Consider the following 25,298-nt stretch of genomic DNA (forward strand, 5'->3'; position numbering starts at 1 on the left):
AGAGAGAGGGGGGAATCGGAGAGAGAGAGGGGAATCGGAGAGAGAGAGGGGGTGAGAGAGAGAGGGGGGACGAGAGAGAGAGAGAGGGGGGATGAGAGAGAGAGAGGGGGAATGAGAGAGAGAGAGAGAGGGGGAATGAGAGAGAAGGGGGGTGAGAGAGGGGGATGAGAGAGAGAGGGGGGGTGAGGGTGAAAAAGAGAGAGGGAGGCGAGAGAGAGGGAGAGAGAGAGGAGGGGTGAGAGAGAGAGAAGGGGGTGAGTGAGAGAGAGAGAGAGAGGGGGGGGTGAGAGAGAGAGGGGGTGAGAGAGGCGGTTCTAGCAACCAGTGGCCAATAGAGTCTCAGGTGGAGGGGGGTGGCTTTTTTGCTGCCCCCCTGCAAAGTGCCGCCCTAGGCCTGGGCCTTGTTGGCCTAGGCCAAAATACAGCACTGACTACATTACTACATTCTCAGGACTTTAAAGGCTGTGAGGTTGTCATAGACTGGGAGAACACACAATATTTAAAATAACATCTTTATTTCAAACTATCAGAAAGGATAAAAACATTATGTCTGGGTGTGACACGCATAGATGGGAACCTAGTCTAATTGTAATGCGCTACAATGCATGTGTGCTGGAGCTGTGTTGCCTGTTGGGCTGCTATTCAAAAGGAATGGTAATTCAAGGGCTAACGCATTTAACATCAAAATAATCTCTTTTTTTTTTTTTTGTGTAGAATGGAAAACCATTTTTGCCAAAAACCCCAGGACTAAGGAACCAAGATGGAGGAGTAACATGGATGTGTAGACCAATATCGGAGAAATTACCCAGGTCAGAGATGTGACCGGAAAGAAAGAAAGAGGGGACGGGGAGCGGACCACAATGGCCGACCACAGCAGACTTTAGAAAAGAAGGATGCGTTGGTAAATATCCCGCATTGAACGCAGCAGAGCTCATAAAAAAACTTCCCAAATTTTTTGAGGACTGTGGACCAATGGGGCCGTTCCTCCGCCTGTTAATTTGGACTGTCGTATTCTTCTCTCTACTTCCTTCGAGCTCAACCAGGCGGCCGCGGCGTCCACCAAGATGGAGGTGCCCCGCCTCCTGCAACTGCACCATCGACAACGTCCTGTGCAATGCAACCAACGAAATACCGAGGACGTACTCGCCGGATATCCTCTCAACGTAAGAGAAAGTTCAGCTGTTTCCATTATAAGTATCATTACTGAGGCGCAAAGAATCTGGATGTTGACTGGTTGTGTCTGCCAATCAGGGCTCATTTACACAGGCGGTGGAAAAAATAGGCCATTGGTGTGTGCAGGCTATTGCATTAGTGTGTACACGCCAGAGCACAAACACACATGCGTGTATATCAGCAGAGCAGTGGACGGTGTCAGTAGAGCAATGATTGGTGGCAGTGGGCGGTGTCGATTCGTTTTTTAATTTTATTATTTTTTTACAATTTTATTTTTTAACTATTTTTACGATATTCTTTTTATTATTTGCTTATTACTTATTTTTATTTTTTTACATTTTTTTTGGAGCCCCATTTATGGGGCTTTGGTGAAATATCAAGAGTCCAAACAGACCCCGATGTCTCACTTTTGAGATCAAAAAAGAAACTGAGAAACAAAATTCCCCAGTTCCTTTCTCTGCAGTCTGCAGTAAACACAGTGTACTATGCTTCAGCTATGAATGAAGACAGGAGTGATCAGCACAGATTACTCACTGTGTTCATTCAGAACAGGAAATATTTACCAGCCCCTTCCCTGTTCCTGAGAGGAGAGGAGGGAAGCTGGCAGCATTGCAGGGGGGGAGACAGGAATCAGCATCGCACAGGGTAATTAGGGTGTCCCAATACTTTTGACAATATCTTGTGTGTGCATTTATATATATATATATATATATATATATATATATATATATGTGTGTGTGTGTGTATATCTATAGATGTGTGTATATATATAGATGTGTGTGTATATATATATATATATATATATATATTATACATTATATTACTAAAAGTATTGGGACGCCGGCCTTTACACACACATATGAACTTTAATGGCATCCCAGTCTTAGTCCGTAGGGTTTAATATTGAGTTGGCCCACCCTTTGCAGCTATAACAGCTTCAACTCTTCTGGGAAGGCCGTCCACAAGGTTTAGGAGTGTCTATGGGAATGTTTGATCATTCTTCCAGAAGTGCATTTGTGAGGTCAGGCACTGATGTTGGATGCAGTCTGCGCTCTAATTCATCCCAAAGGTGTTCTATCGGGTTGAGGTCAGGACTCTGTGCAGGCCGGTCAAGTTCCTCCACCCCAAACTCGCTCATCCATGTCTTTATGGACCTTGCTTTGTGCACTGGTCCAAATCATTTGCTGGAGGGGGGGATTATGGTGTGGGGTTGTTTTTCAGGGGTTGGGTTTGGCCCCTTAGTTGCACTGAAGGTGAACTCTTAAGGCGTCAGCATACCAAGATATTTTGGACAATTTCATGCTCCAAACTTTGTGGGAGCAGTTTGGGGATGGCCCCTTCCTGTTCCAACATGACTGCCCACAAAGCAAGGTCCAGAAAGACATGGATAAGTGAGTTTTGGGGTGGAGGAATTTGACTGGCCTGCACAGTCCTGACCTCAACCTGATAGAACACCTTTGGAATGAATTGGAGAGGAGACTGCATCCAACATCAGTGCCTGACCTCACAAATGCACTTCTGGAAGAATGGTCAAACATTCCCATAGACACTCCTAAACCTTGTGGACGGCCTTCCCAGAAGAGTTGAAGCTGTTATAGCTGTAAAGGGTGGAGCCAACCCAATATTGAACCCTACGGACTAAGACTGGGATGCCATTAAAGTTCATGTGTGTGTAAAGGCAGGAGTCCCAATACTTTTGGTAATATAGTGTATACATACACACAATAGTTCCCCCTTAAATAATACGGATTATTCCTCCGCTCTCCCGGACGCGGTAGAAGAATTGTACAATGACCACATCTGCAGTAACGCACCACGATCTTCATATCTCATCTCGCGCCTTCTCTCCGGGCGTCGTACCGCGATGCGCGCTCTGTAGATAAGTGGGTGAATCGCCTTTTTTTTTCCTGTAGACAATGGAATTAGACAAACACCATCACTTCAAAGAGACGGAACCCAATCCCCGCACTCTGGTTTCCATGGTAACGCTAAGAACAAAACTCGTCTAAAAACTGAAGATAATTCAAAAAAGAAAGAATACGATTTTTTTCCCCTCTTATTTCCTGGTAATAGAAAGGCGTAGAGGTAAATATTATCAATGTAAGACGGGGAGTTGGATCATTCGAAGCTCGGCTTTTGTTGGGAAAAAAAAAATTATTATGAAGGCTGCTGAGTGATCCATTCCTTGTGTATTACATATGACCTATGACCTTTCTACTTCAGACTCTTGGAGCATCCTCGGATCCCAGATGGATGTCTTCAAGGTTACATAAACCAACCAGAACAAATAGCACCTTTATTAAATAGAATACTTGTATACCATTGCTGTAAGGACCACTGCGGCATATACTGGAAATAAACTGTTGATTTGTAGGGTTCAATATTGAGTTGGCCCACCCTTTGCAGCTATAACAGCTTCAACTCTTCTGGGAAGGCTGTCCACAAGGTTTAGGAGTGTCTATGGGAATGTTTCACCATTCCTCTAGAAGCGCATTTGTGAGGTCAGGCACTGATGTTGGAGAGAAGGCCTGGCTCGCAGTCTCCGCTCTAATTCATCCCAAAGGTGTTCTATCGGGTTGAGGTCAGGACTCTGTGCAAGCCAGTCAAGTTCCTCCACCCCAAACTGGCTCATCCATGTCTTTATGGACCTTTCTTTGTGCACTGGTCCAAATCATTTCTTGGAGTGGGGATTATGGTGTGGGGTGGTTTTTTAGGGGTTGGGCTTGGCCCTTTAGTTCCAGTGAAGGGAACTCTTAAGGCGTCGGCATACCAAGACATGTGCAGGCCAGTCAAGTTCCTCCACCCGGAACTCGCTCATCCATGTCTTTATGGACCTTTCTTTGCACGTTGGTCCAAATCATTTGGTGGAGGGGGGATTATGGTGTGGGGTTGTTTTTTAGGGGTTGGGCTTGGCCCCTTAGTTCCAGTGAAGGGAACTCTTAAGGCATCAGCCTACCAAGACATGTGTAGGTTAGTCAGGTTCCTCCACCTGGAACTCGCTCATCCATGTCTTTATGGACCTTGCTTTGTGCACTGGTCCAAAACATTTGGTGGAGGGGGGGGGGGGTTAGGGTATGGGGGGTTGTTTTTTAGGGGTTGGGCTTGGCCCCTTAGTTCAAGTGAAGTGAACTCGTAAGGCATCAGCATACCATGACATGTGCAGGCTAGTCAGATTCCTCCACCCCAAACTGGCTCATCCATGTCTTTATGGACCTTGCTTTGTGCACTGGTGCGCAGTCATGTTGGAACAGGGAGGAGCCATCCCCAAACTGTTTCCACAAAGTTGGGAGCATGAAATTGTCCAAAATGTCTTGGTATGCTGTCGCCTTAAGAGTTCCCTTCACTGAAAATAAGGGGCCAAAACAACCCCACACCATAATTCCCCTCCACCTGATTTTATATATACTGTATATTATTTATTATATATACTGTATTTTTTTTTTATATATGTACAGTGGGAGAGAGAGTTTTTTTTAATACAATATATGTGGATATATAGATAGATAGATATTATGGGATAGATAGATAGATAGATATGATTGGATGCCTTCCCTCTATGAGCTGGAAACATCCCCTTCATAATACATCCTTATGTTTGTCAATATTTTGTATCTATAAATAGAACATTGCTACTATAAATAATATCCACATTGTAACAATGTAGATAGATAGATAGAATATTATTATTTGTGTCAAAATAAAACCTTCAGACCCCGTTCACACTGGGGCGACCTGTCAGGCGGTCGCCGTAGGTCGCCTGCCATAGAGAAGCTGTGGACCCGTTCTAATAGGAGTGACACAAGTCGCTCCGACTTAGAGAAAGGGTCCGGAGCTTCTTTGGGGCGACCTGGAGCGACCTGCATTGACTTCAATGATATGAAGTCTGTGCCGGCCGCTCCGAGGTCGCGGTGCGAGCTGCGCACCGCGGCCTGTGAGGTCACACCGGCAAGTAGCGTCGCCCCACTGTGAATGGGGTCTAACTGTGCATTCACCTTTCAAGCCGCTGTTCAAGCCTATGTTGGATGATATGAACTGCAGTCTTTGATGCGCATCCAGGCCCATTTTTGTATCTCTGATATGTGTGCAGTGGCAACCATTGGATATTATATATTTCTATATACATACACAGTATTAATAGTACACCCTACAGTCGTTTCTGCCAATGTTGTTTGTGCAGCGATTCTGTAACCAGCTGAAGGTCTGAGTGCGGAGCCACCCCAGGTCTGTGACCTCGATTGATTCATTCTGTTTTATTTCAGTTCGTTCCTCAGATGCGGCTTCACCAGCATCCCCTCTGACAGCTTTGCACCTTCTCAGACAATGCAGATCCTGTAAGTATTGTTATTACCATTAGGACTAATTAGTCACCGTGTAATTACTCGTTAGTCACACAATGTCTTCCAATCTTCCAGCTCCGTCGTTCTGTATTGCAGCATTCATTTTCCTGTTAAAAATAAATGGTTTTTTAATGATTTTTGTAATAAACTAAACTACAAAATGTGCTTTTAATTTGTGCGATGGGTGTGCGGAGATTCATTTTTGCAGTATAAAATGTATCGCTTTTGTGGACTTTCTGGCATATTTGAACTTTGTTTGGGTTACAGAGAATCAAAAATAAAAGTAAGGACTCCTTTCTCTATCTAACTCTCCTCTCCTGATATACTCTGCACTGCTGGAGGACTCTGCTCCTTCCTCTATAACTCTCCTCTCCTGAAATACTCTGCACTGCTGGAGGACTCTGCTCCTTCCTCTATAACTCTCCTCTCCTGAAATACTCTGCACTGCTGGAGGACTCTGCTCCTTCCTCTACCTAATTCTCCTCTTCTGAAATACTCTGCTGTGCTGGAGGACTCTGCTCTTTCCTCTTTAACTCTCCTCTCCTGAAATACTCTGCTCTGCTGGAGGACTCTGCTCCTTCCTCTATAACTCTCCTCTCCTGAAATACTCTGCTCTGCTGGAGGACTCTTCTCCTTCTTCTATAACTCTCCTCTCCTGAAATACTCTGCACTGCTGCAGGACTCTGCTCCTTCCTCTACCCAACTCTCCTCTCCTGAAATACTCTGCACTGCTGGAGGACTCTGCTCCTTCCTCTATCTAACTCTCCTCTCCTGAAATACTCTGCACTGCTGGAAGACTCTGCTCCTTCCTCTATAACTCTCCTTTCCTGAAATACTCTGCTCTGCAGGAGGACTCTGCTCCTTCTTCTAACTCTCCTCTCCTGAAATACTCTGCTTTGCAGGAGGACTCTGCTCCTTCTTCTATAACTCTCCTCTCCTGAAATAAACTGCTCCTTCCTTTAACCCTACTCTCCTAAAATGCTCTGCCGGAGGACTCTGCCCTTTCTTCCGTAACTCTCCTCTCTTGAAATACTCTGCTCCGCTGGAGGACTCTACTCCTTCCTCTAATTCTCCTCTCCTGAAATAATCTGCACTGCTGAAAGGACTCTGCTCCTTCCTCTATCTCTCCTCTCCTGAAATACTTTGCTCCTTCCTCTATAAATCTCCTCTCCTGAAATACTTTGCACTACTGGAGGACTCTGCTCCTTCCTCTATCTGACTCTCTCCTCCTGAAATGCTCTGCACTGCTCCTTCCTCTGCCCGCTGTCTAGTATAAGGATTTATCTCCCATCCATAGACTTCAATGCTCACCAGTCACGAATTAACTGTTCACTGTATCGCAGCACAGGATGATCCAACTGTATAAAATGTTTCTCCCCTTTACATCCCTTCTGGGTCTCTATATAGACACTGGTGATGATATTCTGTAGTTGCCATTCTCTGGGTCCTTCTGTCTCCTCACATCTCAGATTTCCCTCTTTGCAGGTTGTTCACCTCCTGCTCCTTCGATGTGATCGCAGATGACGCCTTTTCAAAACTGAAGCATTTGGAATATTTGTAAGTGACGCAGACAGTAGAAGACGTATTGTAGAAAATATGTGCAGAAATAAGAGGAGTGAGGCCCCTCTGCCTGGGCCAGGGTACAGTCTAAGGCAGTGGTCTCTAAACTATGGCCCTTGGACCTGATATGAGCCCTTTGGGCATTATTTTATTCATGGACACTAGTAAGGGCATAATTCCTACCAATGGGGCACAATGGCACCAATGATGGGGCACAATTACTCCCAATGACAGAGCACATACCATCCAATGATGGGGCACAATACCTCCAAATGGCACCAATGATGTTGCACAATACTTCCCAATGACACAATGGCACCAATGATGGGGCACAATACCGCCCAATGATGCCATTGATGGGGCACAAAACCTCCAAATGGCATCACTGACAATACTTCCCAATGACACCAATGATGTGCACAATTACTCCCAATGGCACCCATGATGGCGCACAATACCTACCAATGGCGCCAATCATTGAGAAACATTCCTCCCAATGATGGGGCACAATTTCTCTCACCGAGACCAATGATTGGGAATTGTTTTACTCCCAATAATGCTGGGACATTTTGTACTACCAATGGCCACACTCCGACCCCCTATAATCTGAAGGACAACAAAGCCCTTTGTTTACAAAGTTTGAAAACCCCTGAATTGCGTTAACACTGGGGCACAATTCCTCTTAACGATCCCAATGATGGGGCACAATTACTCCCAATGATGGGGCACAATTTCTCCCAATGACGCCATTGATGGGGCACAAGTTCTCCCAATGATGCCAAGAATGGGTCGCAATGCCACCACCAGTGATGGGACACAATTTCTCCCAATGGCACCAGTGATGGGGCACAATTCCTCCCAATGACGGGGCACAATTTCTCCCAATGACGCCATTGATGGGGCACAAGTTCTCCCAATGATGCCAAGAATGGGTCGCAATGCCACCACCAGTGATGGGACACAATTTCTCCCAATGACACCAGTGATGGGGCATAAATCCTCCCAATGACACTAATTATAGGGCACAATTCCTCCCAATGACAACAATGGGTCCCAATGACATCAATGATGGGGCACAATTCCTCCCAATGACACCAGTGATGGGGCACAATTCCTCCCATTGATGTCAACAATAGGTCCCAATGACACCAATGATGGGGGCACAACTCCTCCCACTGGGACAAATGATGGGGGATGGTTTACTTCCACTGATGCTGGGACATTTTGTACTTCTGATGGCCACAGTCCAGCCCCCCTAAAGTCTGATGAACAGCAAACTGGCCCTTTGTTTAGAAAGTTTGGAGACCCTTGGTATAAGCTCATGATCACGGCACCCTGAAATAGGTCTTCCGGCTCTTCTAGGGAAGTGAGGGGGGGGGGGGGGTGGGGCTGCATTTCTACATGGCCACCAAAGGCAACATGGTCACAAGGGGCGGCACAAAAAAAGAATATCAGTGCTGCATTGGAACTTCATATGGTCATTTGTTGGCCAAGAATACTAACAAATTTTAGGGGAAAAAAATGTGCAATCTGTTTAGATTTGAACAAAATGTTTTTATTTACTTCCTAGGTTCATCGAAAACAACAATATCAAATCAATTTCTAGAAATGCTTTTCGCGGACTGCGGTCTCTAATCCATCTGTGAGTACATTAATATATATATATATATATAAACTATATGGCCAGCACTTTGTGGACATCTGACCATCACAACTATATAAGAGTTTGAACATCCAACCATTTCAACACCATGGTCGTAAATATGGAGTTCTAGATCTTCTGAAAGGATGTTTAACAAGATTGTGAAAGGCGTCTGTGGGAATTTTTGGCCATTCGTGAAGTCAGGTACTGATACTGGATGAGAAGAACTGGCTCATTCCAATTCATCCCAAAGGTGTTCAGTAGGGTTGAAGTTAGAGCAGGAACGCTTGAGACCACGAGTTGTTCCATCTGGACAACCATGTATTTATGGAGCTTACATCTGGGATAACTTTCCTCAAGATTTTGGAGTGTGTCAGGAATATGTGAGGTCAGGTAACGATGTTTGATGAGAGGACCTGGCTAACAAATTGGCATTCCAATTCATCCTAAGGATGTTCACTAGAGTTGAGGTCAGGGCTCTGAAGGACACAAGTTCCTCCACACGAAACTGCTCAAACCATGTCTTTATGGAGATATTGGTTGAGAAGACCTTACTCATTCCAGTTCATCCCAAAGGTGTTCAGTAGGGTTGAGGTCAAGGCTTTATGTGCAGGACACTTGAGTTCCTCCACACCAAACTGGTCAAGCTATGTCTTTATGGAGATATTGGTTGAGAAGACCTTACTCATTCCAGTTCATCCCAAAGGTGTTCAGTAGGGTTGAGGTCAAGGCTTCATGCAGGACACGAGTTCCTCCACACTAAACTGGCCAAACTAGGTCTTCATGAAGCTGTCTTTGCACATGGGAACACTGTCTTAGTGGGACAGGAAAGGGTCTTCACCAAACTGTTAATCACAGTATTGAAAGCCACAATTGTCTAAAATGTCTTTTGTCTGATACATTAGCAGTATCCAGGGGAGGACTGGGCCAGGGGGCAGGGGGGAAATTGCCCCCCCGGGCCACTCTGATGCTCCATAAAAAGGCTGCACTGCTTCTGCCACAGACATGCCTAAAGGATTCCTGGTGAAGAGAATTAAAGAGTCCCCACCGCTGACCTACTGAGTGCGGGATGAAAACAAGGGCAGAGTGCAGACCCCCCCCAGCATGGATGATGTAAACTGCGTCTAGGCAGAGGCCAGTTCCATTCCCCACTGGAGATTCTCCTCCCCCAGGCAGCCCGACTGAGCTGTACCAGCTCCCCCCAACCGCCCCCTGCTGACCAGGTTGGGAACCCTGGCCGGTGAATAGAGAGTACCTGGAGCAGAGCTGCAGCCTGGAATGAGAGAAGTCAGAAGGAGGCCGGGAAGAAGGGTAGTGGGAAGAGGGCCGAGTCACTGCACCATGGGCCTCTGGTTTCTACTTGCCCCCTGGGCCGAAAGTTGCCAGTCAGCCCCTGGCAGTATCCTTCACTGGAAGCCCCTGGACTCAACTATTTGGAGGGGGTTTGTCTAGGATAGGCCATAAAGTGTATCAAAACTGGCACTAAATAGATTTTTCTGGCTCCCGTTATATTACCTCCAAGCCCGGGGGGGCTATAAGTTGTTGATAAATGCCATTTTCTGTCCTGAATTAGCTTTGTCAATTTTTTTATTGCCTGGATGAGGCAATTTTTTATATATATTTTTTTCCTTACATTTCTCCATTTAGGAGTTTGGCTAATAATCATCTGGAGTCTCTTCCGAGTGGGCTGTTCAGGCCCCTGTCAGCCATAAAGCACATGTAAGTATATATCAGTCATTTATTTCCTTTACAGAACTCAAACAAGTTAAACATTTCCAGGGATGGGCAGATTTCTGCTGGACGTTAGTCTTTAGTAGATGCTGATGGTTTTGTGCAGTTATCTCAAACTTTTGTTCTTATTTTCTCAGTTTGGCTCTGTATAGCATTTGGCCATTTAGTATATTTGTTTAATTTGTGTGTCTCCTGCTGGCACATTGGACCATGACACTGCTGAGGTCATCCTCCTTCTCTTAAGTTCAAGGTCAAAGCCCCCAGGGTCTGAAAACATGTCAGACTGGCAGCATTGTGCAGTGCACAGGCTCCAACTTTGTTCTTTTTAATGTACAGGAGATTGTGGAGGGATTACATTAAGACAGATTTCAGACAGGTATAGATGGTCCCCCTTACTGGTGACAGGAGGCATTTTTACACAAAATAGTTTTGAGAATTTTGTCACCCTCACTAATGACATGAGGCATATTCTCCCTCACTAGGTGTGTTTACCCACAATAGCTACAGGAGGCAGCAGTTACATGAGGCAACCTTATGAGGCACAATCCCCTCCACCAGTTACATGAGGCATCCTTACCAGGCACAGCCACCTCCACCAGTTACACGAGGTACCCTTACGAGACACAGCCACCTCCACTAGTTGCATGGGGCATCCTTCCTTACGAGGCACAGCCTCCTCCACCAGTTACACAAGGCATCCTTAAAAGGCACAGCCACCTCCTTTACCAGTTACATGAGGCATTGCCTCCTTTACCAGTTACATGAGGCATCCTTATGAGGCACAGCCACCTCTACCAGTTACATGAGGCATCCTTACGAGGCACAGCCACCTCCTTTACCAGTTACATGGGGCATCCTTATGAGGCACAGCCACCTTTTACCAATTAAATGAGGCATCCTTACGAGGCACAGCCACCTCCACCAGTTACATGAGGCATCCTTACGAGGCACAGCCACCTCCTTTACCAGTTACATGGGGCATCCTTATGAGGCACAGCCACCTTTTACCAATTAAATGAGGCATCCTTACGAGGCACAGCCACCTCCACCAGTTACATGAGGCATCCTTACGAGGCACAGCCACCTCCACCAGTTACATGGGGCATCCTTACGAGGCAGAGCCACCTCCACCAGTCACATGGGGCATCCTTACGAGGCAGAGCCACCTCCACCAGTTACATGTGGCATCGTTACGAGGCACAGCCACCTCCACCAGTTACATGTGGCATCGTTACGAGGCACAGCCACCTCCACCAGTTACATGTGGCACCGTTACGAGGCACAGCCACCTCCACCAGTTACATGGGGCATCCTTACAAGGCACAGCCACCTCCTTTACCAGTTACATGAGGCATTCTTACAAGGCACAGCCACCTCCACCAGTTACATGAGGCATCCTTATGAAGCATAGTCACCCGCACTAGTTACAAGAGGCACTATTAACTACACTAGTTAAAGGCACGTTTACCCACACTAGCTACATGAGGAGTTGTCACTTTCATTAGTTACATGAGGCATCATTGCTCTCATTGGGTTACATGAGGCACGGTTCACCCACACTAGTTACATGAGGCATTGTCACCATCACTGCAGTGTATAATAAGGCTTCCTGTAAACTCATACAATTTTGTTATTCTTAGCAATGATAATATTGTTGGAATTGTGTTTATTGAGGCAATAATCATGGACACACCCTTGAAGTGAACGATAGTCATATGTATGTATGTTGATGGAGTTGCCCCTCAAAATGTTTTTCTAACCTTGTCTGTACTGCAGTGATCTGCGTGGAAACCCCTTACACTGCGACTGTCGGATCAAGTGGCTGGTGCACTGGGTACACGGACCCGGGAAAAACATTGCTGTTTGGCCCCCACTGCCATGCGAGGAAGCGGGCAAAATTACCGGGCGGAACCTGACTGCGTTGTCAGAAAAAGACTTTGAGTGCGTCACCGGCAGTAAGTACAGACAGGGAACTTCTATCCTAAAATCCCACACTTTAATGGCTACACCTGCGAGACAACAAAATCTTTCAGCAAACTTGATTTCGTGGCACAATTGCCCATTTCACCTTAATTTTACCTTGGATGTGCCATGTGGCACCAGGAGGGGATTTGATTTATTTAAAGGCTGAACCTCGGGACCCCCCCCCCCCCCATTATTTAAAGGCTGAACACCGGGACCCCCTCCCTCCCCCCATTATTTAAAGGCTGAACACCGGGACCCCCCCCCCCCCACCACCACCAAAAAAGCTCAGACACAGGTGCCTTCCTCTGCAGCCTCAGCTGCACTGCACAGTGAATGAATGGGAAGTGCTCTGTGCTCAGCAGCTTCCTGTTCATTCACAAACTGAAGCAAAGGAAACAGTTTACTATGCTTCAGTTATGAATGAACACCGTGAGTGAGTGTGGTTGTTTAGAAAAGGAAAGGTCTGGTAAATTATCTATGGACTAGCGCTTTCCCCCACTCTTCATCCTGAAACATCCCCCCCCCCCCAGCAGCTGGGGGGGGGGGGGGGGCGTAGAGAAGAGGAGGGAAAGCAGTAGCAATGTGGGGGGGGGGGGGGCAACAAGGGAGGAAGCCCAGGCAGTAGGAGGAGTGATCATTTCAGAGAGAACAATGGCCTGCTGTGTTTACAACATCTTACTGTCCTCTCTCAATCGCGGCCGCCGTTCCCATGGATTGGCAAGCCACCCCCCCCCCCCCGTGCCTAGTGGGGGCAGGAGCATGCCGCTGGTGGCAGGAGCTTGCCCCCCAGCACCACTCCCGCGACCGTCGTATCCCTATGTCAATTCGCACATCCGAGCCAGCCTGCCGCAGTAAAACTGCGGTGGGCAGTCGGCAAGTGGTTAATAATTAGATCCATATAAGCATGTATTTTATTTTGGGAAGATTTTTAGGACAATATGAAGAAAAAAAAAAAGGGGGGGGGGATTGTAACTAAAAAAATTCAGAGGCAGAGTACTTAAAATATATATATATTGTTGTGCAATTCGTTATATGTTAAAAACAAAAAATATATAAAAACAAAAACAAAAAATATATAAAAACAAAAATAAAAAAACAAACAAAAATATAAAAATAAGCTAATTAGGCAAAAAAAATGGATTTTTGTAAAATCTTACCGTAAAATCCTTTTCTCTTAGCTCATTGACAGACGTAGTCCTCGGTGATACACCACCTTCGGGTTATGTTGCCTCCACAGGAGCAGGACTAGACAGGAAATTAAAAAGCTCTGGCCACACCCCAGGGGCAGTCCCAGAGGGTATATCCTCTCTCTCTCTGCCTCAGCAAATCAGTTATGTGAAAAAGCAGTCTTTAGAGATTTTAACCCAACTCAAAAAAACAGAGGGGCGGGGACTACGTCTGTCAATGAGCTAAGAGAAAAGGATTTTACGGTAAGATTTTACAAAAATCCATTTTTCTCTAGCGCTCATTGACAGACGTAGTCCTCGGTGATACACCACCTTCGGGACGTCCCAGAGCAGTATCACAACTGAGGGGTGGGAAAATGGAAATAGTAAAGGTACGTTTAGAATGCTCCCATTCTCCTTTAAACTGATTACCGAAACATTTAGGTACAGGAAAAGCCTTCGCCGTCTTGATGGGCTTATTAGTACCAAAAGGAATCTCTGTTTCAGTTGCCTCTGCCGGTAAAGCCTCAAGTTTTAAGGTTTCCTGCACTGCCACAACTAGTGCGTCCACCAATGCTTCTTCCTGAATAATAGCAAGAGAAGAAGCGTCCTCCTCACTGTCTGAGGGGGCTTTACCTGGGATAACAGCCCTTGCAGAGGAACCTGCAACTGCCGTGACCACCTCTGAATCTGAATCAGAGGTGTCAGATGGTATAGGGGTAGGCGGGGGTCGCTTCCTTGACCCCCGTCCCTGACAGGACGCCTCCACCCGAGCCACCATAGACTCCAAAATTGCTGTAAATGACTCTATACTCTGTGCACCGGCGGGTCCCGTGGCCCCCTCGAGGGAAACAGGTGGGGGAATATGTGTGGCAGGGTCCATGATAACTCCAGTTACTTCCTGGATAATATAATTCAAAAATAAAACTTTTCTTTTTTTTTTTTTTTTTTTTTCGACCCCCAGCGCCACAAAAGCCCCTTAGTGTTACCTGCTAGGGATCCCTATCGATCGAGAGAGAGAGAGAGAGATAGACCCCCAGGCTCACCACTTGATGCTCAGAGTTTAACTGCAACAGGTTACAGCGCTGTCTTAACAAACAGGAAGTCTTTTGGCTGGCTGCCCAGGAAGAAAGGAGGCGGCTCCGCCCCTCTGTACGCCTTCCGGCGCCTCCCCCAAGCTCCACGAGGTGTTTGGATCACCTCAAACATGGCCGCCCCCATGCTGGAGACACGAGGCTACGCCAAAATGGCGGCTCGTGCGATCCAGCAAAAAAAAAATGGCGGCGGCCCGTACTGAATAGCGGTGTGCTGCAGGGCACACAACACTCTCACTGCATGGGGATATGGCGTGGTTGGCGGTACCGGCCCTGGCGGACCGCATGGCCGTTCGGGAGGCCTGCTAATAGCTGGAGATCTGATTAGGAAGGCAGTCTACATGTCCGTGGCTTCTGACTGGTAGGTAGCTTATTCTTAACCCATAAGATTCCCAGAATGCCACAGATTACATCTTTAAAACATGTATACAATTAGATTGTTAGCTCCCAAACCAAGCCTCCTGGCTTTTTGCACACATAAAATCACACTCAAAGTAGGAGGATCTGTGTCATGTTGTAGGATAGAAAGGGACTCTATCTTACCATACAGAGAGGGGCCCGCGTTCACCACAAAACCCGTCAGGGGAAAAGGGGGAACATACTACTCACCATACCGGAACCAGGCGGGCACCAACTCCTGACAGTACCCCTCTCCACCGGGGCGGGAGGGCTGTCGACCGATACGAACGCCGTGACTCATGGTCTTTGGCGTTTCAGCGAGACGTTAAACTCGCGTGGACAGTCCTTTAATGGGACTTTGTCGCGGCCGACCCAGCGCGGAGCTATGGCCTGCACGCGCTCGTAGGCTGAACTGGGGTGACCACCGGATCTCAACATCCAGCCCGTCGCCCAGTTCAGCTTTCTTGCTTGAAGATCTCACAGGAACACTGGAGAAAAAAGCTGTCTAAAAAAATCCTTTAAGAAAAAATTCTTGCCAGGACCTAAGATCCCAGCAAGGTATCTAGGTCCTTACTCCTAACTAGACAGAAAATAACTGATTTGCTGAGGCAGAGAGAGAGAGGATATACCCTCTGGGACTGCCCCTGGGGTGTGGCCAGAGCTTTTTAATTTCCTGTCTAGTCCTGCTCCTGTGGAGGCAACATAACCCGAAGGTGGTGTATCACCGAGGACTACGTCTGTCAATGAGCGCTAGAGAAATACGATTCTGTACACTATTATTTGTGCCTTTTTCCTTACGGACTAAACAAACCTCAAATAACATAATGCAAAAAAAAAAGAAAAAGGAAAACCTCAGAACATAAAATAACAAATAAAAAAATAATAAAATAAATAAATCTGCAGAGACCTTTGCAGCCTTAAAACCTCCTTTTTCCCCTTTGGCTCCAGTAAAGGTCATAGACATTTTCTGCAAAAGTGAAATGGTGTCAGATTTGCTCATCTCTAGAAGTACACCGGAGACTGCGCAACCCAACAGCGTCCCATAAACCTGAAATATCTCTTTATAGAAAACAGAGAAATGACAGCAGAATAAGAACACACGGTCCATAGAGTGCTCCCTTTTTTTTTTTTTTTAATTTTTAACTTTTGTCTGGCTTAGTTGCTTAGTAGAGATCTATTTTTGTCCCAAGCATTTATAAAATAATTTACAAGTTGATTCACTCATATCTCTGCTGGAGGTCTGTTCCAAGCATCTACTACTCTTTCAGTAAAAGAATATATTCTAAGTATAGATTTTAATTTTCCTCCTGTTAGTATGAGGTTACGGCCTCGTGTTCTTGATCTTTTTGAAAATCCTCCTACCCTCCCAAACCTCCTTATCCTTCATAGACTTAAAGCAGGCATGTCCAACCTGCGGCCTGGGGGCCGCATGCAGCCCAGAACCGCAGGCAATGCGGCCCACTGCCCCATGACAATTTTTTATTTTTTTGCTGGGAAGGAAGGAAGTCGAGTCGGGGGCACAGCCACAGAGGCAGCCTCAGAGGGGGATCATCCACTAGTTGTGTTAAATTAGTGCTGGGGGGGGGGGCGCGGCAGCACGGGAAGGGCGTGGGGGTGTCTTATTACTTATTTACCTTAACTAATAGTATATATGCATATATATATATATATATATATATATATATATATATATATATATATATATATATATATACGCATATATATAATAGTATATATGTGGCCCGAGAAAATTTCTGTACTCTCAATGTGGCCCTGAGAAGCCAAAAGGTTGGACACCCATGACTTAAAGGCTTCAGTCATTGCACCCTTGTTCTCTCCTTTCCTCCAGGCTGTACATATTATCTTCCTGAAGTCTCTCTTGATAGGTTTTATCCAGTGGCGGCTGGTGCTCCATGGGGGGGGGGCGGCAGCGGCAGACGGACCACACCATACCTCCCTCCCCCCCTGACCACACCAGCCCACACACCATACACCCCCCCCCCCCCGGTCGCCGACTCACTCACCGTGAACATGTGGAGGGCAGGCAAGCGGCGGCAGCGGCTTCTCCTCAATCTCCTCCCTCCTCCTCCTCGGCCAATGGCATGGCTTCTCCTTTCGGCCAATTGGGTCTCAGGACCCCGCTTCCTGCTTGGCCAGGAGGACAATCCGTGTGACAATAGCGAATGTTCATTCTCTATTGTCACACAACTGGGTGGGCTCAGGGCGCCCCGAGCCCACCCTTTTTTTTAAGCCCATTAGAGCCTCTGCCTCTGATCACGTGCTTCGAAAAAAAAAAACCCATTGGAATCCATGCGTCCAGCACACTGCATGTAGATTAGGGGGCCAGATGCATTAATAGGGGGGAGTCGCCCCTGTGCCCCCAATGGATAGGCCGCCACTGGTTTCATCCCTCAGACCTTTTACCATTTTTTTTTTTTTTTTGCACAATATTGGACTATTAATATCTTTATGTAACCAGAATTGGACACAGTGGGGTCAGTTCACTAATTATTGCTTTCAAATTATTATTACTTATTTTTTATTATTGCATGTGATATTAAAAACAAAGTAAAAGTAAAATATCAAAATTGTGGTAAATACAGCAAAATTGGCGGGTAAATAGAAAATAAAATTTGAGATAACTCATTAAACTAAATTCACTCAAAGAAAAACAAATTTGGTTTTTACCTTCTTGTGCAGGCTTTCTCATCCCTTTTTACTTCACAGGGACTCTGAAATAATTTTCAGGTCTCAGAGAACCCCAACTAAAACCAATCCATTAGAGGTCAGTAGGAAATATGCCCCTTACTTTGGTGGGCAGAGGGAAGAATGCTCCCTACATTGGTGGGCCAGTGGGGAAAATTTCCCTTACATTGGCGGTTAGTAAGAAGAATGCCCCTTACATTGGTGGCCAGTAGGAAGAATGCTCCTTACATTGGCGGCCAGTGGGAAGAATGCTCCTTACATTGGCCGCCAGTGGGGAAAATGCCCCTTACGTTGGCGGCCAGTGGGGAAAATGCCCCTTACGTTGGCGGCCAGTGGGAAGAATGTCCCTTACATTGGCGACCAATGGGACGAACGTCTCTTACATTGATGTCCAGTGGGAAGAATGCTCCTTACATTGGTGGTCAGTGGGAAGAATGTTCCTTACATTGGATACCATGTAATACACACTATATTACCAAAAGTATTGGGATGTCTGCCGTAGGGTTCAATATTGGGTTGGCCCACCCTTTACAGCTTCAACTCTTCTGGGAAGGCCGTCCGTCTTTGGGGTCCAACATCAGTGCCTGACCTCACAAATGCGCTTCTGGAACAATGGTCAAACATTCCCATAGAAACACTCCTAAACCTTGTGGACGGCCTTCCCAGAAGAGTTGAAGCTGTTATAGCTGCAAAGGGCGGAGCCAACTCAATATTGAACCCTACGGACTAAGACTGGGATGCCATTAAAGTTTATGTGTGTGTAAAGGCAGGCGTCCCAATACTTTTGGTAATATAGTGTATAGATAATTTTTTCTGAAGTGGGGTATGATTTAGAACCTTAATCAGATGGGGACAGGAATTTGACACTGGGGGGGTATAAACGTCAGATCCAAGTGATGACCGTTTCCCCCCCCAAAAAAATGACCTTTCATCCAGCATGGTGTAACTTGTTTGACTTCAGAATTTTCCAGTACCTCTAGTCTGTACCTTTTTTGTAATTTGTGTTTTTTGTTGATTCTGTAGACATTATCCAGAGATGGACCTTCAAGTTTCCATCCTTGTCTGTGAAGGCCTTCGAGTATTTGTCAGAGCAGTATGTGGTGATCACACATCCGTTCGAGGGACGCTGCACCTTCCTGGAGTGGGATTATGTGGCCTATCAATTCAGACACTTTGAAAGCATTAAAGGTACGTTTTTACAGTTAGAGGTTTTTGTATTTTATTTTTTTTTAGGCCTCATGAAGAGTTAAAGTTACTCAAGGAAGGAATAGCTATTGAAGAGGAGTGTATCCTTACCTCTCCAGCCTCCTGAAGACTGATGGGAAACTAAGGACAGCTTCACACAGCCCCCCCCAAAGCGCTGCTAACCCGTGGTTTGCGTGCGAGATAGCTGTTACTTCCCATAGACTTCTGAGGGCCTGTGCTTTCCAAAAGCGCACCAAAACTCCTGCATCTTTGGTGCGCTTTCATAAAGTGCAGAACATCATAGAAGTCTATGGGAAAGCGCAGCTAACCTGCACGATACCAGCAGGGCAGTGTGAAGCCGCCTGATACCCTTCTAGGAGGGTTGATCTCTAGGGTCCCCTACAGCTCTTACTGGTTCCTCCTAGTGACCTCCACTTCTCTGCTGTATCCTGTAATTAGTAGGGATCAGAGGGAGCAACCAGTGACTGCTCAGGGAAGACCTAGGCGATCTACACTCCTGGTACTGTCCATTTCCTTCCCACCAGGTTTCAGCAGGCCTGGTGCTAGAGCAGTGTTTCTCAACTCTGGTCCTCAGGGCACACTAACAGGCCAGATTTTAAGTATTACCTTGGGGAGATGCAGACTAGAATACTGCAATCACTGAGCAGCAAATGATATCACCTGTGATGTATTTCAGTTTTCTTACAAACCTGGCCTGTTAGTGTGCCCGGTGGACCGGAGTTGAGAGACACTGTTGCTAGACTATTTTGCGCCTTAGGCAAGACCAGCTATTTGTGCCCATCCACCAAAAAAAAAAACTTCTATACCTCTAAAACAGGGGTGTCAAACTCTATTTCATTGTGGGCCGCATCAGCATTATGGCTGCCCTCAAAGGGCCGGTTATACCTTTAAGATTAGATTCCAGAGCACCCCACAACATAAGATGTCAAGAGACCCCCCCCCCCTCTTAAATCAAGAGTCACCAACCCTTCCTTGCATCACAATGCACCCCCTTATCTTGTGCTACTGCCAGGAAGAAGATGCAGGTGGATCTGGGAAGAAAAAATTGCAAGGTCTGGAAGAGGGCCAGAGGAGGGCTAGCGTCAGCTTACAGAGTCTGCTGAATGCTGAGACCAGGGGAAGCATAGACAAGGTGGTGTTGTGGCTGCACAGATCTGTGCAGGATCTGTAGGAGGAGTTCTGCCCTCCTCTCTACTGAGAAGGGGGGGGGGGCAACGACAAGCCTTTCTGCAGCAGCACAGAGAAGCACAGGATCTGGCAAAGGAGTTCTGTCCTCTCTGCTGCTGACTACTGAGACAAGGTGGGGGCAGAGAAAAGCTGCAGGAGAGGTGCAAGGGCCACATGAAATGGCCTGGGGGGACGCATTCGGCCCACGGGCCTTGTGTTTGACACCTGTGCTCTAAAATATACTTACTATATGGTATAGAAAAGGGCGCAAAATAGTCTAGCACCAGGGCTGTCTATACCCCCCTGTGGTGTGTGTTGCGTCCTCATTGAGCTGACCTGAGCCACCTTGCCAGACACCGGGAGCAGCGCATGGCTGGATTACCTGGTTTGTCCATTCCTTCCCAGTCTCGCCTCCCAGGTCAGTACTTCCACGATTCCATCTTGCAGCGGAGTTTGTCCATCTGCTCCTGCATCCTCCAGTTCTCACTTTGCAGGTCGGTGACGGACCGGGAGAGCGGCCCCGCCAGGCACAGTACGACCCCCAGTTGCCTCTCCACCCCATGCCTGAACTCCTCCATCTCAGCTTGCAGTTCCTTCATGGTCCCCCATCTTTACGGGGCACACTGGTGTGATGTCGCCCCGATTAACGGGTGGCTGGCGCCTACCTTGCCTATAGGTAGCGCCGGCCCTGGGTTTTAGGGGACCATTACTTTTGGATGGAGCCGAGTTAAGGCAGAAAGGTAAGTATTCAGTCCCCTGTTTAGGCCCCTTTCACACGGGCTGGATCCGGTTTTGCTTAGCTGTCCACTGACAGGTCCATTCCCACTCCACTTTAGCAGAACAGACACAGCCCGCTCTGCTCAATGGGCAGCCAGCTGGATGTAAATGGACCATCTATCCGTTTACACCCAACTGCCCTCCGATTCAATCCAACCAGACAAAGGAGAGCGGTTCCCCTTCCATTTGTTTTTGCTGGATCGGAGGTAGTCAGGTGTAAACCGGCACAAGTCGATTTAGATCTGACTGCCTATATAGGAGAATTGAGGGTCAGATCGGGTCTAGGCATAACCGAATGGACCCCTTGTGTGAAAGGGGCCCTTACAGGTATACCTTGCTTGAGTAACTTTTGTACAGCTAAAGCATCCCTTTAATGGGGTCAGAGAGTTTAAGCCTGAAAAATATAAACACATTCTTCCCTTACTTCCTATCCTAGTGACACCAGTACAAGAATTGGGGGCAGTTGTTACCAGAAAGGCACAGACAGCAATAAAAGACGTTCAGAAATGAAACCCCCTCCCTGCTTGACCTAAAATGGGTTTTATGTCAGGTCCGGTCCTGATATGAACACAAATGGCAATAAAAAGCCTGACAGAGATTTGAACCCTCCCCCCCCCCCCCACTCTATCCAAAATTAAATAAAACTTGGACTGGAGTTGAGCTTTTTCTTTGACTGTCCTAATGTTGGGAAGATACAGATGTGAGTTGGTGTTGACTGACAATTGTTCTTTTGTTGGTGGTTTAGTCTGACATCTTTGTTTCCATGGTGCAGGTATGGCGGTGGTTTCCTGCTTGCCTTTGGTAATTGGCAAGCAGTTATTTGTCGTGGTGGCCCAGTTATTTGGTGGCACTTATGTCTACCGTCGAGATCTCTCTCCTGGAAGCCCGTCTGCATTTCGTCCCTTCCAGCATTTTACAGACATCCGCAAGCCTAATGACATTGAGAGCTTCAAGTCCACCGAAGGGGACCTCTACTTCATCATTGCAGACAGTGCAAAGTCTGGGGCCAGCACCCTTTACCGATGGAATGGTGTGGGCTTTTACCCACAGCAGCAGCTGCCTCGTTGGTACCGTGACACGGACGCCGAACCCCTAATGCTCTCGGGTTCCCCACATCTGATCATGAGTAGTGGCTCCCAGAGGCCTCTAGTATATCGCTTTGAGAACAAACGATTGGAACGCCTCACAGATATTCCAGAAGCCTGGGATGTCTATGCCGTCAAACACTTTACCGATGCGGAGGACGGAGTGTTTGCTTGCCTAGTGAGATACATGGGAGACTCTTCTTTGGTTAGGTGGGATGGCTCCATGTTTAAACAGTTACAGCAGCTGCCGTCTCGAGGTTCTCACGTCTTCCAACCTCTTCTCCTTGGTCTACATTGGCACGCTCTCCTGGGCAATGACTATGGCTATGCCTGGATATACCAGCTTGAAAAATGGAAACACTGGGAAGTTGAGGAGACCAATGACAAGGAAGGCTCTTCGGGGCCTTTGGTGCCCTTGCAGGAACTAAAAGTGTTGGAAGCCAGAGCTTTAACCACAGTGCGCGTACGGGGAAGGGAGTTTATTTTTGTGGCAAGCTTTGGAGGGGACACAGTGGTGTATGAGTACATAGAGAAAGACAATTCAATATGAGCTTGTCTGGACAAATGTGCTAAGCAAGATAAGAAAGCCAAGGCCTCAGCCTGGAGATAAAAGTCATCAAGCAACCACTATTATGAAAACCAAAGGCACTGTTTAAACTGAAACAGATTTATTTTTCATTTTCAATATAAAGGACACCGAAAAGAACCTCATTTTCTAAAGAACCACAAACAATTTATATTACTTCATTACAGTAAACGTAACTGAAAACAGATTACATTGCATTACAAATCTTAAGACTCTAAATCAAGGACTACAATGGAGAAAATCACCCAAGAATAACTTCAAGGACTTTGATGGGAGTAGGAGGATCTTACCCAGCCATAACCTTATGGTTGGGTAATGTCTTCCCGACCACATTGCAGCCCTTAAACTTTTGGCTGGTTAAGGACATCTTGACCCTATGGACTGTGATGGGTTCAGGAGGACATCACCCAATAATAACCTCAAGGACTGTGATGGGGGTCAGGAAGACCTTGCCCAGCTATATAACCTTAAGGATTGCTAAAGGTTCAGAAGGAACTTACTCAACCATAATCCTCAAGGACTGTGATTGGAGGTCAGGAATACCTCATCCAGCCATAACCTTAAGGCTTATGATAGGGGTCAGGAGGAACTTACCCAACCATAACCTCAAGGACTGTGCTGGGGTTTAGGAAGACCTTACACAGATTGTGGTAAGGTTATGGTTGGGTAACATCTTCCTGACCCCCCATTGCAGTCCTTAAGGTTATGTGGCTGGGTAAGGTCCTCCTGACCCTATGGAGTGTTATTGAGGGTCAGGAAGACCTTACCCAGCCATACCCTAAAGGTTTGCAATAGGGTCAGGAGAAACTCGCCCTGACCTCCATTACTGTTTTTGAGGTCAGATCATACCCAGTCATATCCTCAAGGACTGTGATTGGGGCCAGGAAGACCTTACCCAGCCATAACCTTAAGGTTTGCAATAGGGTCAGAAGAACATACCCAACCATAACCTTCAGGACTGTGATAAAGGTCAGGATGACCTTACTACCCTGCCAACCTCTTAAGAATTGTGATAAAGGATATGTTATGGTTGGATAAAGTCTTCCTTACCCTATTGCAGGCCTTAAGAATATGGCTGGGTGAGGCCCTCCTGACCCTGTGAACTGTTATAGGGTCAAGAGAATGTCACCCAACCATAACCTGAAAATGTGCTGGGGGTCAAAAGGACCTTACCCAGCCATAACCTTAAGGATTGTGATAAGGTTATGGTTTGGTAACATCTTCCTGACCCCGTTGCAGCCCTTAAGGTAATGTTGGTGGGCAAAGTCCTCCTGACCCTATGGGGTGTGATTGGGTGTCAGGAAGACCTTAAGGTTTGCAATAGGGTCAGGAGGAACCCCAACCATAACCTTCATGACTGTGATAAAGGTCAGGATGACCTTACCCTGCCATAACCTTACGAATTGTGATAAGGTTATGGTTGGGTAAAGTCTTCCTAACTCCGTTGCAGTCCTTAAGATTAGGGCTGGGTGAGGCCCTCCTGACACTGTGAACTGTTATAGGGTCAAGAGGACTTCACCCAACCATAACCTCAGACTGTGATTGGGAGGTCAAGAAGACTTTACCCAGCCATAACCTTAAGGATGGTGGTAGGTTTATGGTTGGGTAAGGTCTTTCTGACCTAAATGCAGTCCTTTTGGTATGGCTGAGCAAGGTCCTCCTGACCCCATGGACTGCGATGGGGGTCAGGAGGACATTACCCAGCCATAACTTAAGGATTGCGATAGATTAGGAAGATCTCACTCAATCATAACTTCAATGAAAAGTGACTGGTTAACAGAACTAATGTTAGAAACTTAACACAAGGAACTGACACTTTGTATTTTTACAGTTGTTCTGTACATTTCATATATTGAATCATGTTGCAAACTTTTCAGATAACAGTGACATTCTGACAGGCTTTAAAAGCTAAAGCCAGAACAAAAATCTATTAAAATCATCTATAAAATCACATTCATAGGGCTGGTATGAAGGTGCTATTATTGAATTGTATTAATAATAAACCTCCTTCCACATGGGTCTCAACCTTGACCAATACCTAAAACTATACAGATACATTTGTGTAAATAAAGTATCAATTTTTAGATTTAATTGGTGTCTGGAATCATAATGATTTTCTACCTAAGAAGTCCCATATGCAAAGTCTGGACGGTTGGCAGGTATATGTATATTCTCCGATCCCACCACTCGCCCTAGGACAGCTCTAACACCTCTTATGCAAGTAACCCATCGTCCCCATGTCTTTGTTGAAGATTTTCCCTCACTTCCTGTCTGGTGCAACCATTGTCAGCAGGACAGGCAGTGAAGGGAAATCTCTCTATGGAAGCCCTGAATAGCAGTAAAAACCTGATGGGAGTTCTACTCCATCTCCAAGCCCTCCAAAATTGGAATTTTTATTTTGGCTTATACTCTTTATTACCTCTCCAGTAGGTGAGAAGTCCAAACTTTATTCCCTTCAAGAGGTACGGCCTCTGAATAAAATTCTCAGCATCAGACTTATTGCCTCCACCCCCCCCCCCCCCCCTGCTGCACACCGTGGTACCTTCCACCAGCCCTCCTCCCTCCCTTAGTGGGCAGCAGATAGAACCAAAGTGAACAGCAGTGAGGGGGAGCAGGCAGTCAACATTCCTGACCAGGGATCCTCAAACTAACGCTCTCCAGCTGTTGCGGAACTACACGTCCCATGAGGCATTGTAAAACTCTG

The 25,298-nt window shown here is 46.6% G+C and overlaps 1 protein-coding gene across 1 annotated transcript; it reads left to right on the forward strand.

The window, feature by feature from the left end:
• Positions 1-748: 748 nt before the first annotated feature.
• Positions 749-22,687, forward strand: LOC309568703 (leucine-rich glioma-inactivated protein 1-like). The gene is made up of 8 exons (XM_082274446.1): positions 749-1,163; positions 5,433-5,504; positions 6,996-7,067; positions 8,641-8,712; positions 10,360-10,431; positions 12,220-12,398; positions 18,797-18,961; positions 21,696-22,687. Exons 1-8 carry the CDS (start codon positions 973-975, stop codon positions 22,556-22,558), a joined length of 1,686 nt encoding a protein of 561 aa, XP_082130572.1. The 5' UTR covers positions 749-972; the 3' UTR covers positions 22,559-22,687.
• The last annotated feature ends 2,611 nt before the right edge of the window (positions 22,688-25,298 follow it).

Source organism: Pelophylax lessonae, assembly GCF_965119305.1.
Source record: "Pelophylax lessonae genome assembly, chromosome: 12".
In the NCBI taxonomy this organism is placed as follows: Eukaryota; Metazoa; Chordata; class Amphibia; order Anura; family Ranidae; genus Pelophylax; species Pelophylax lessonae.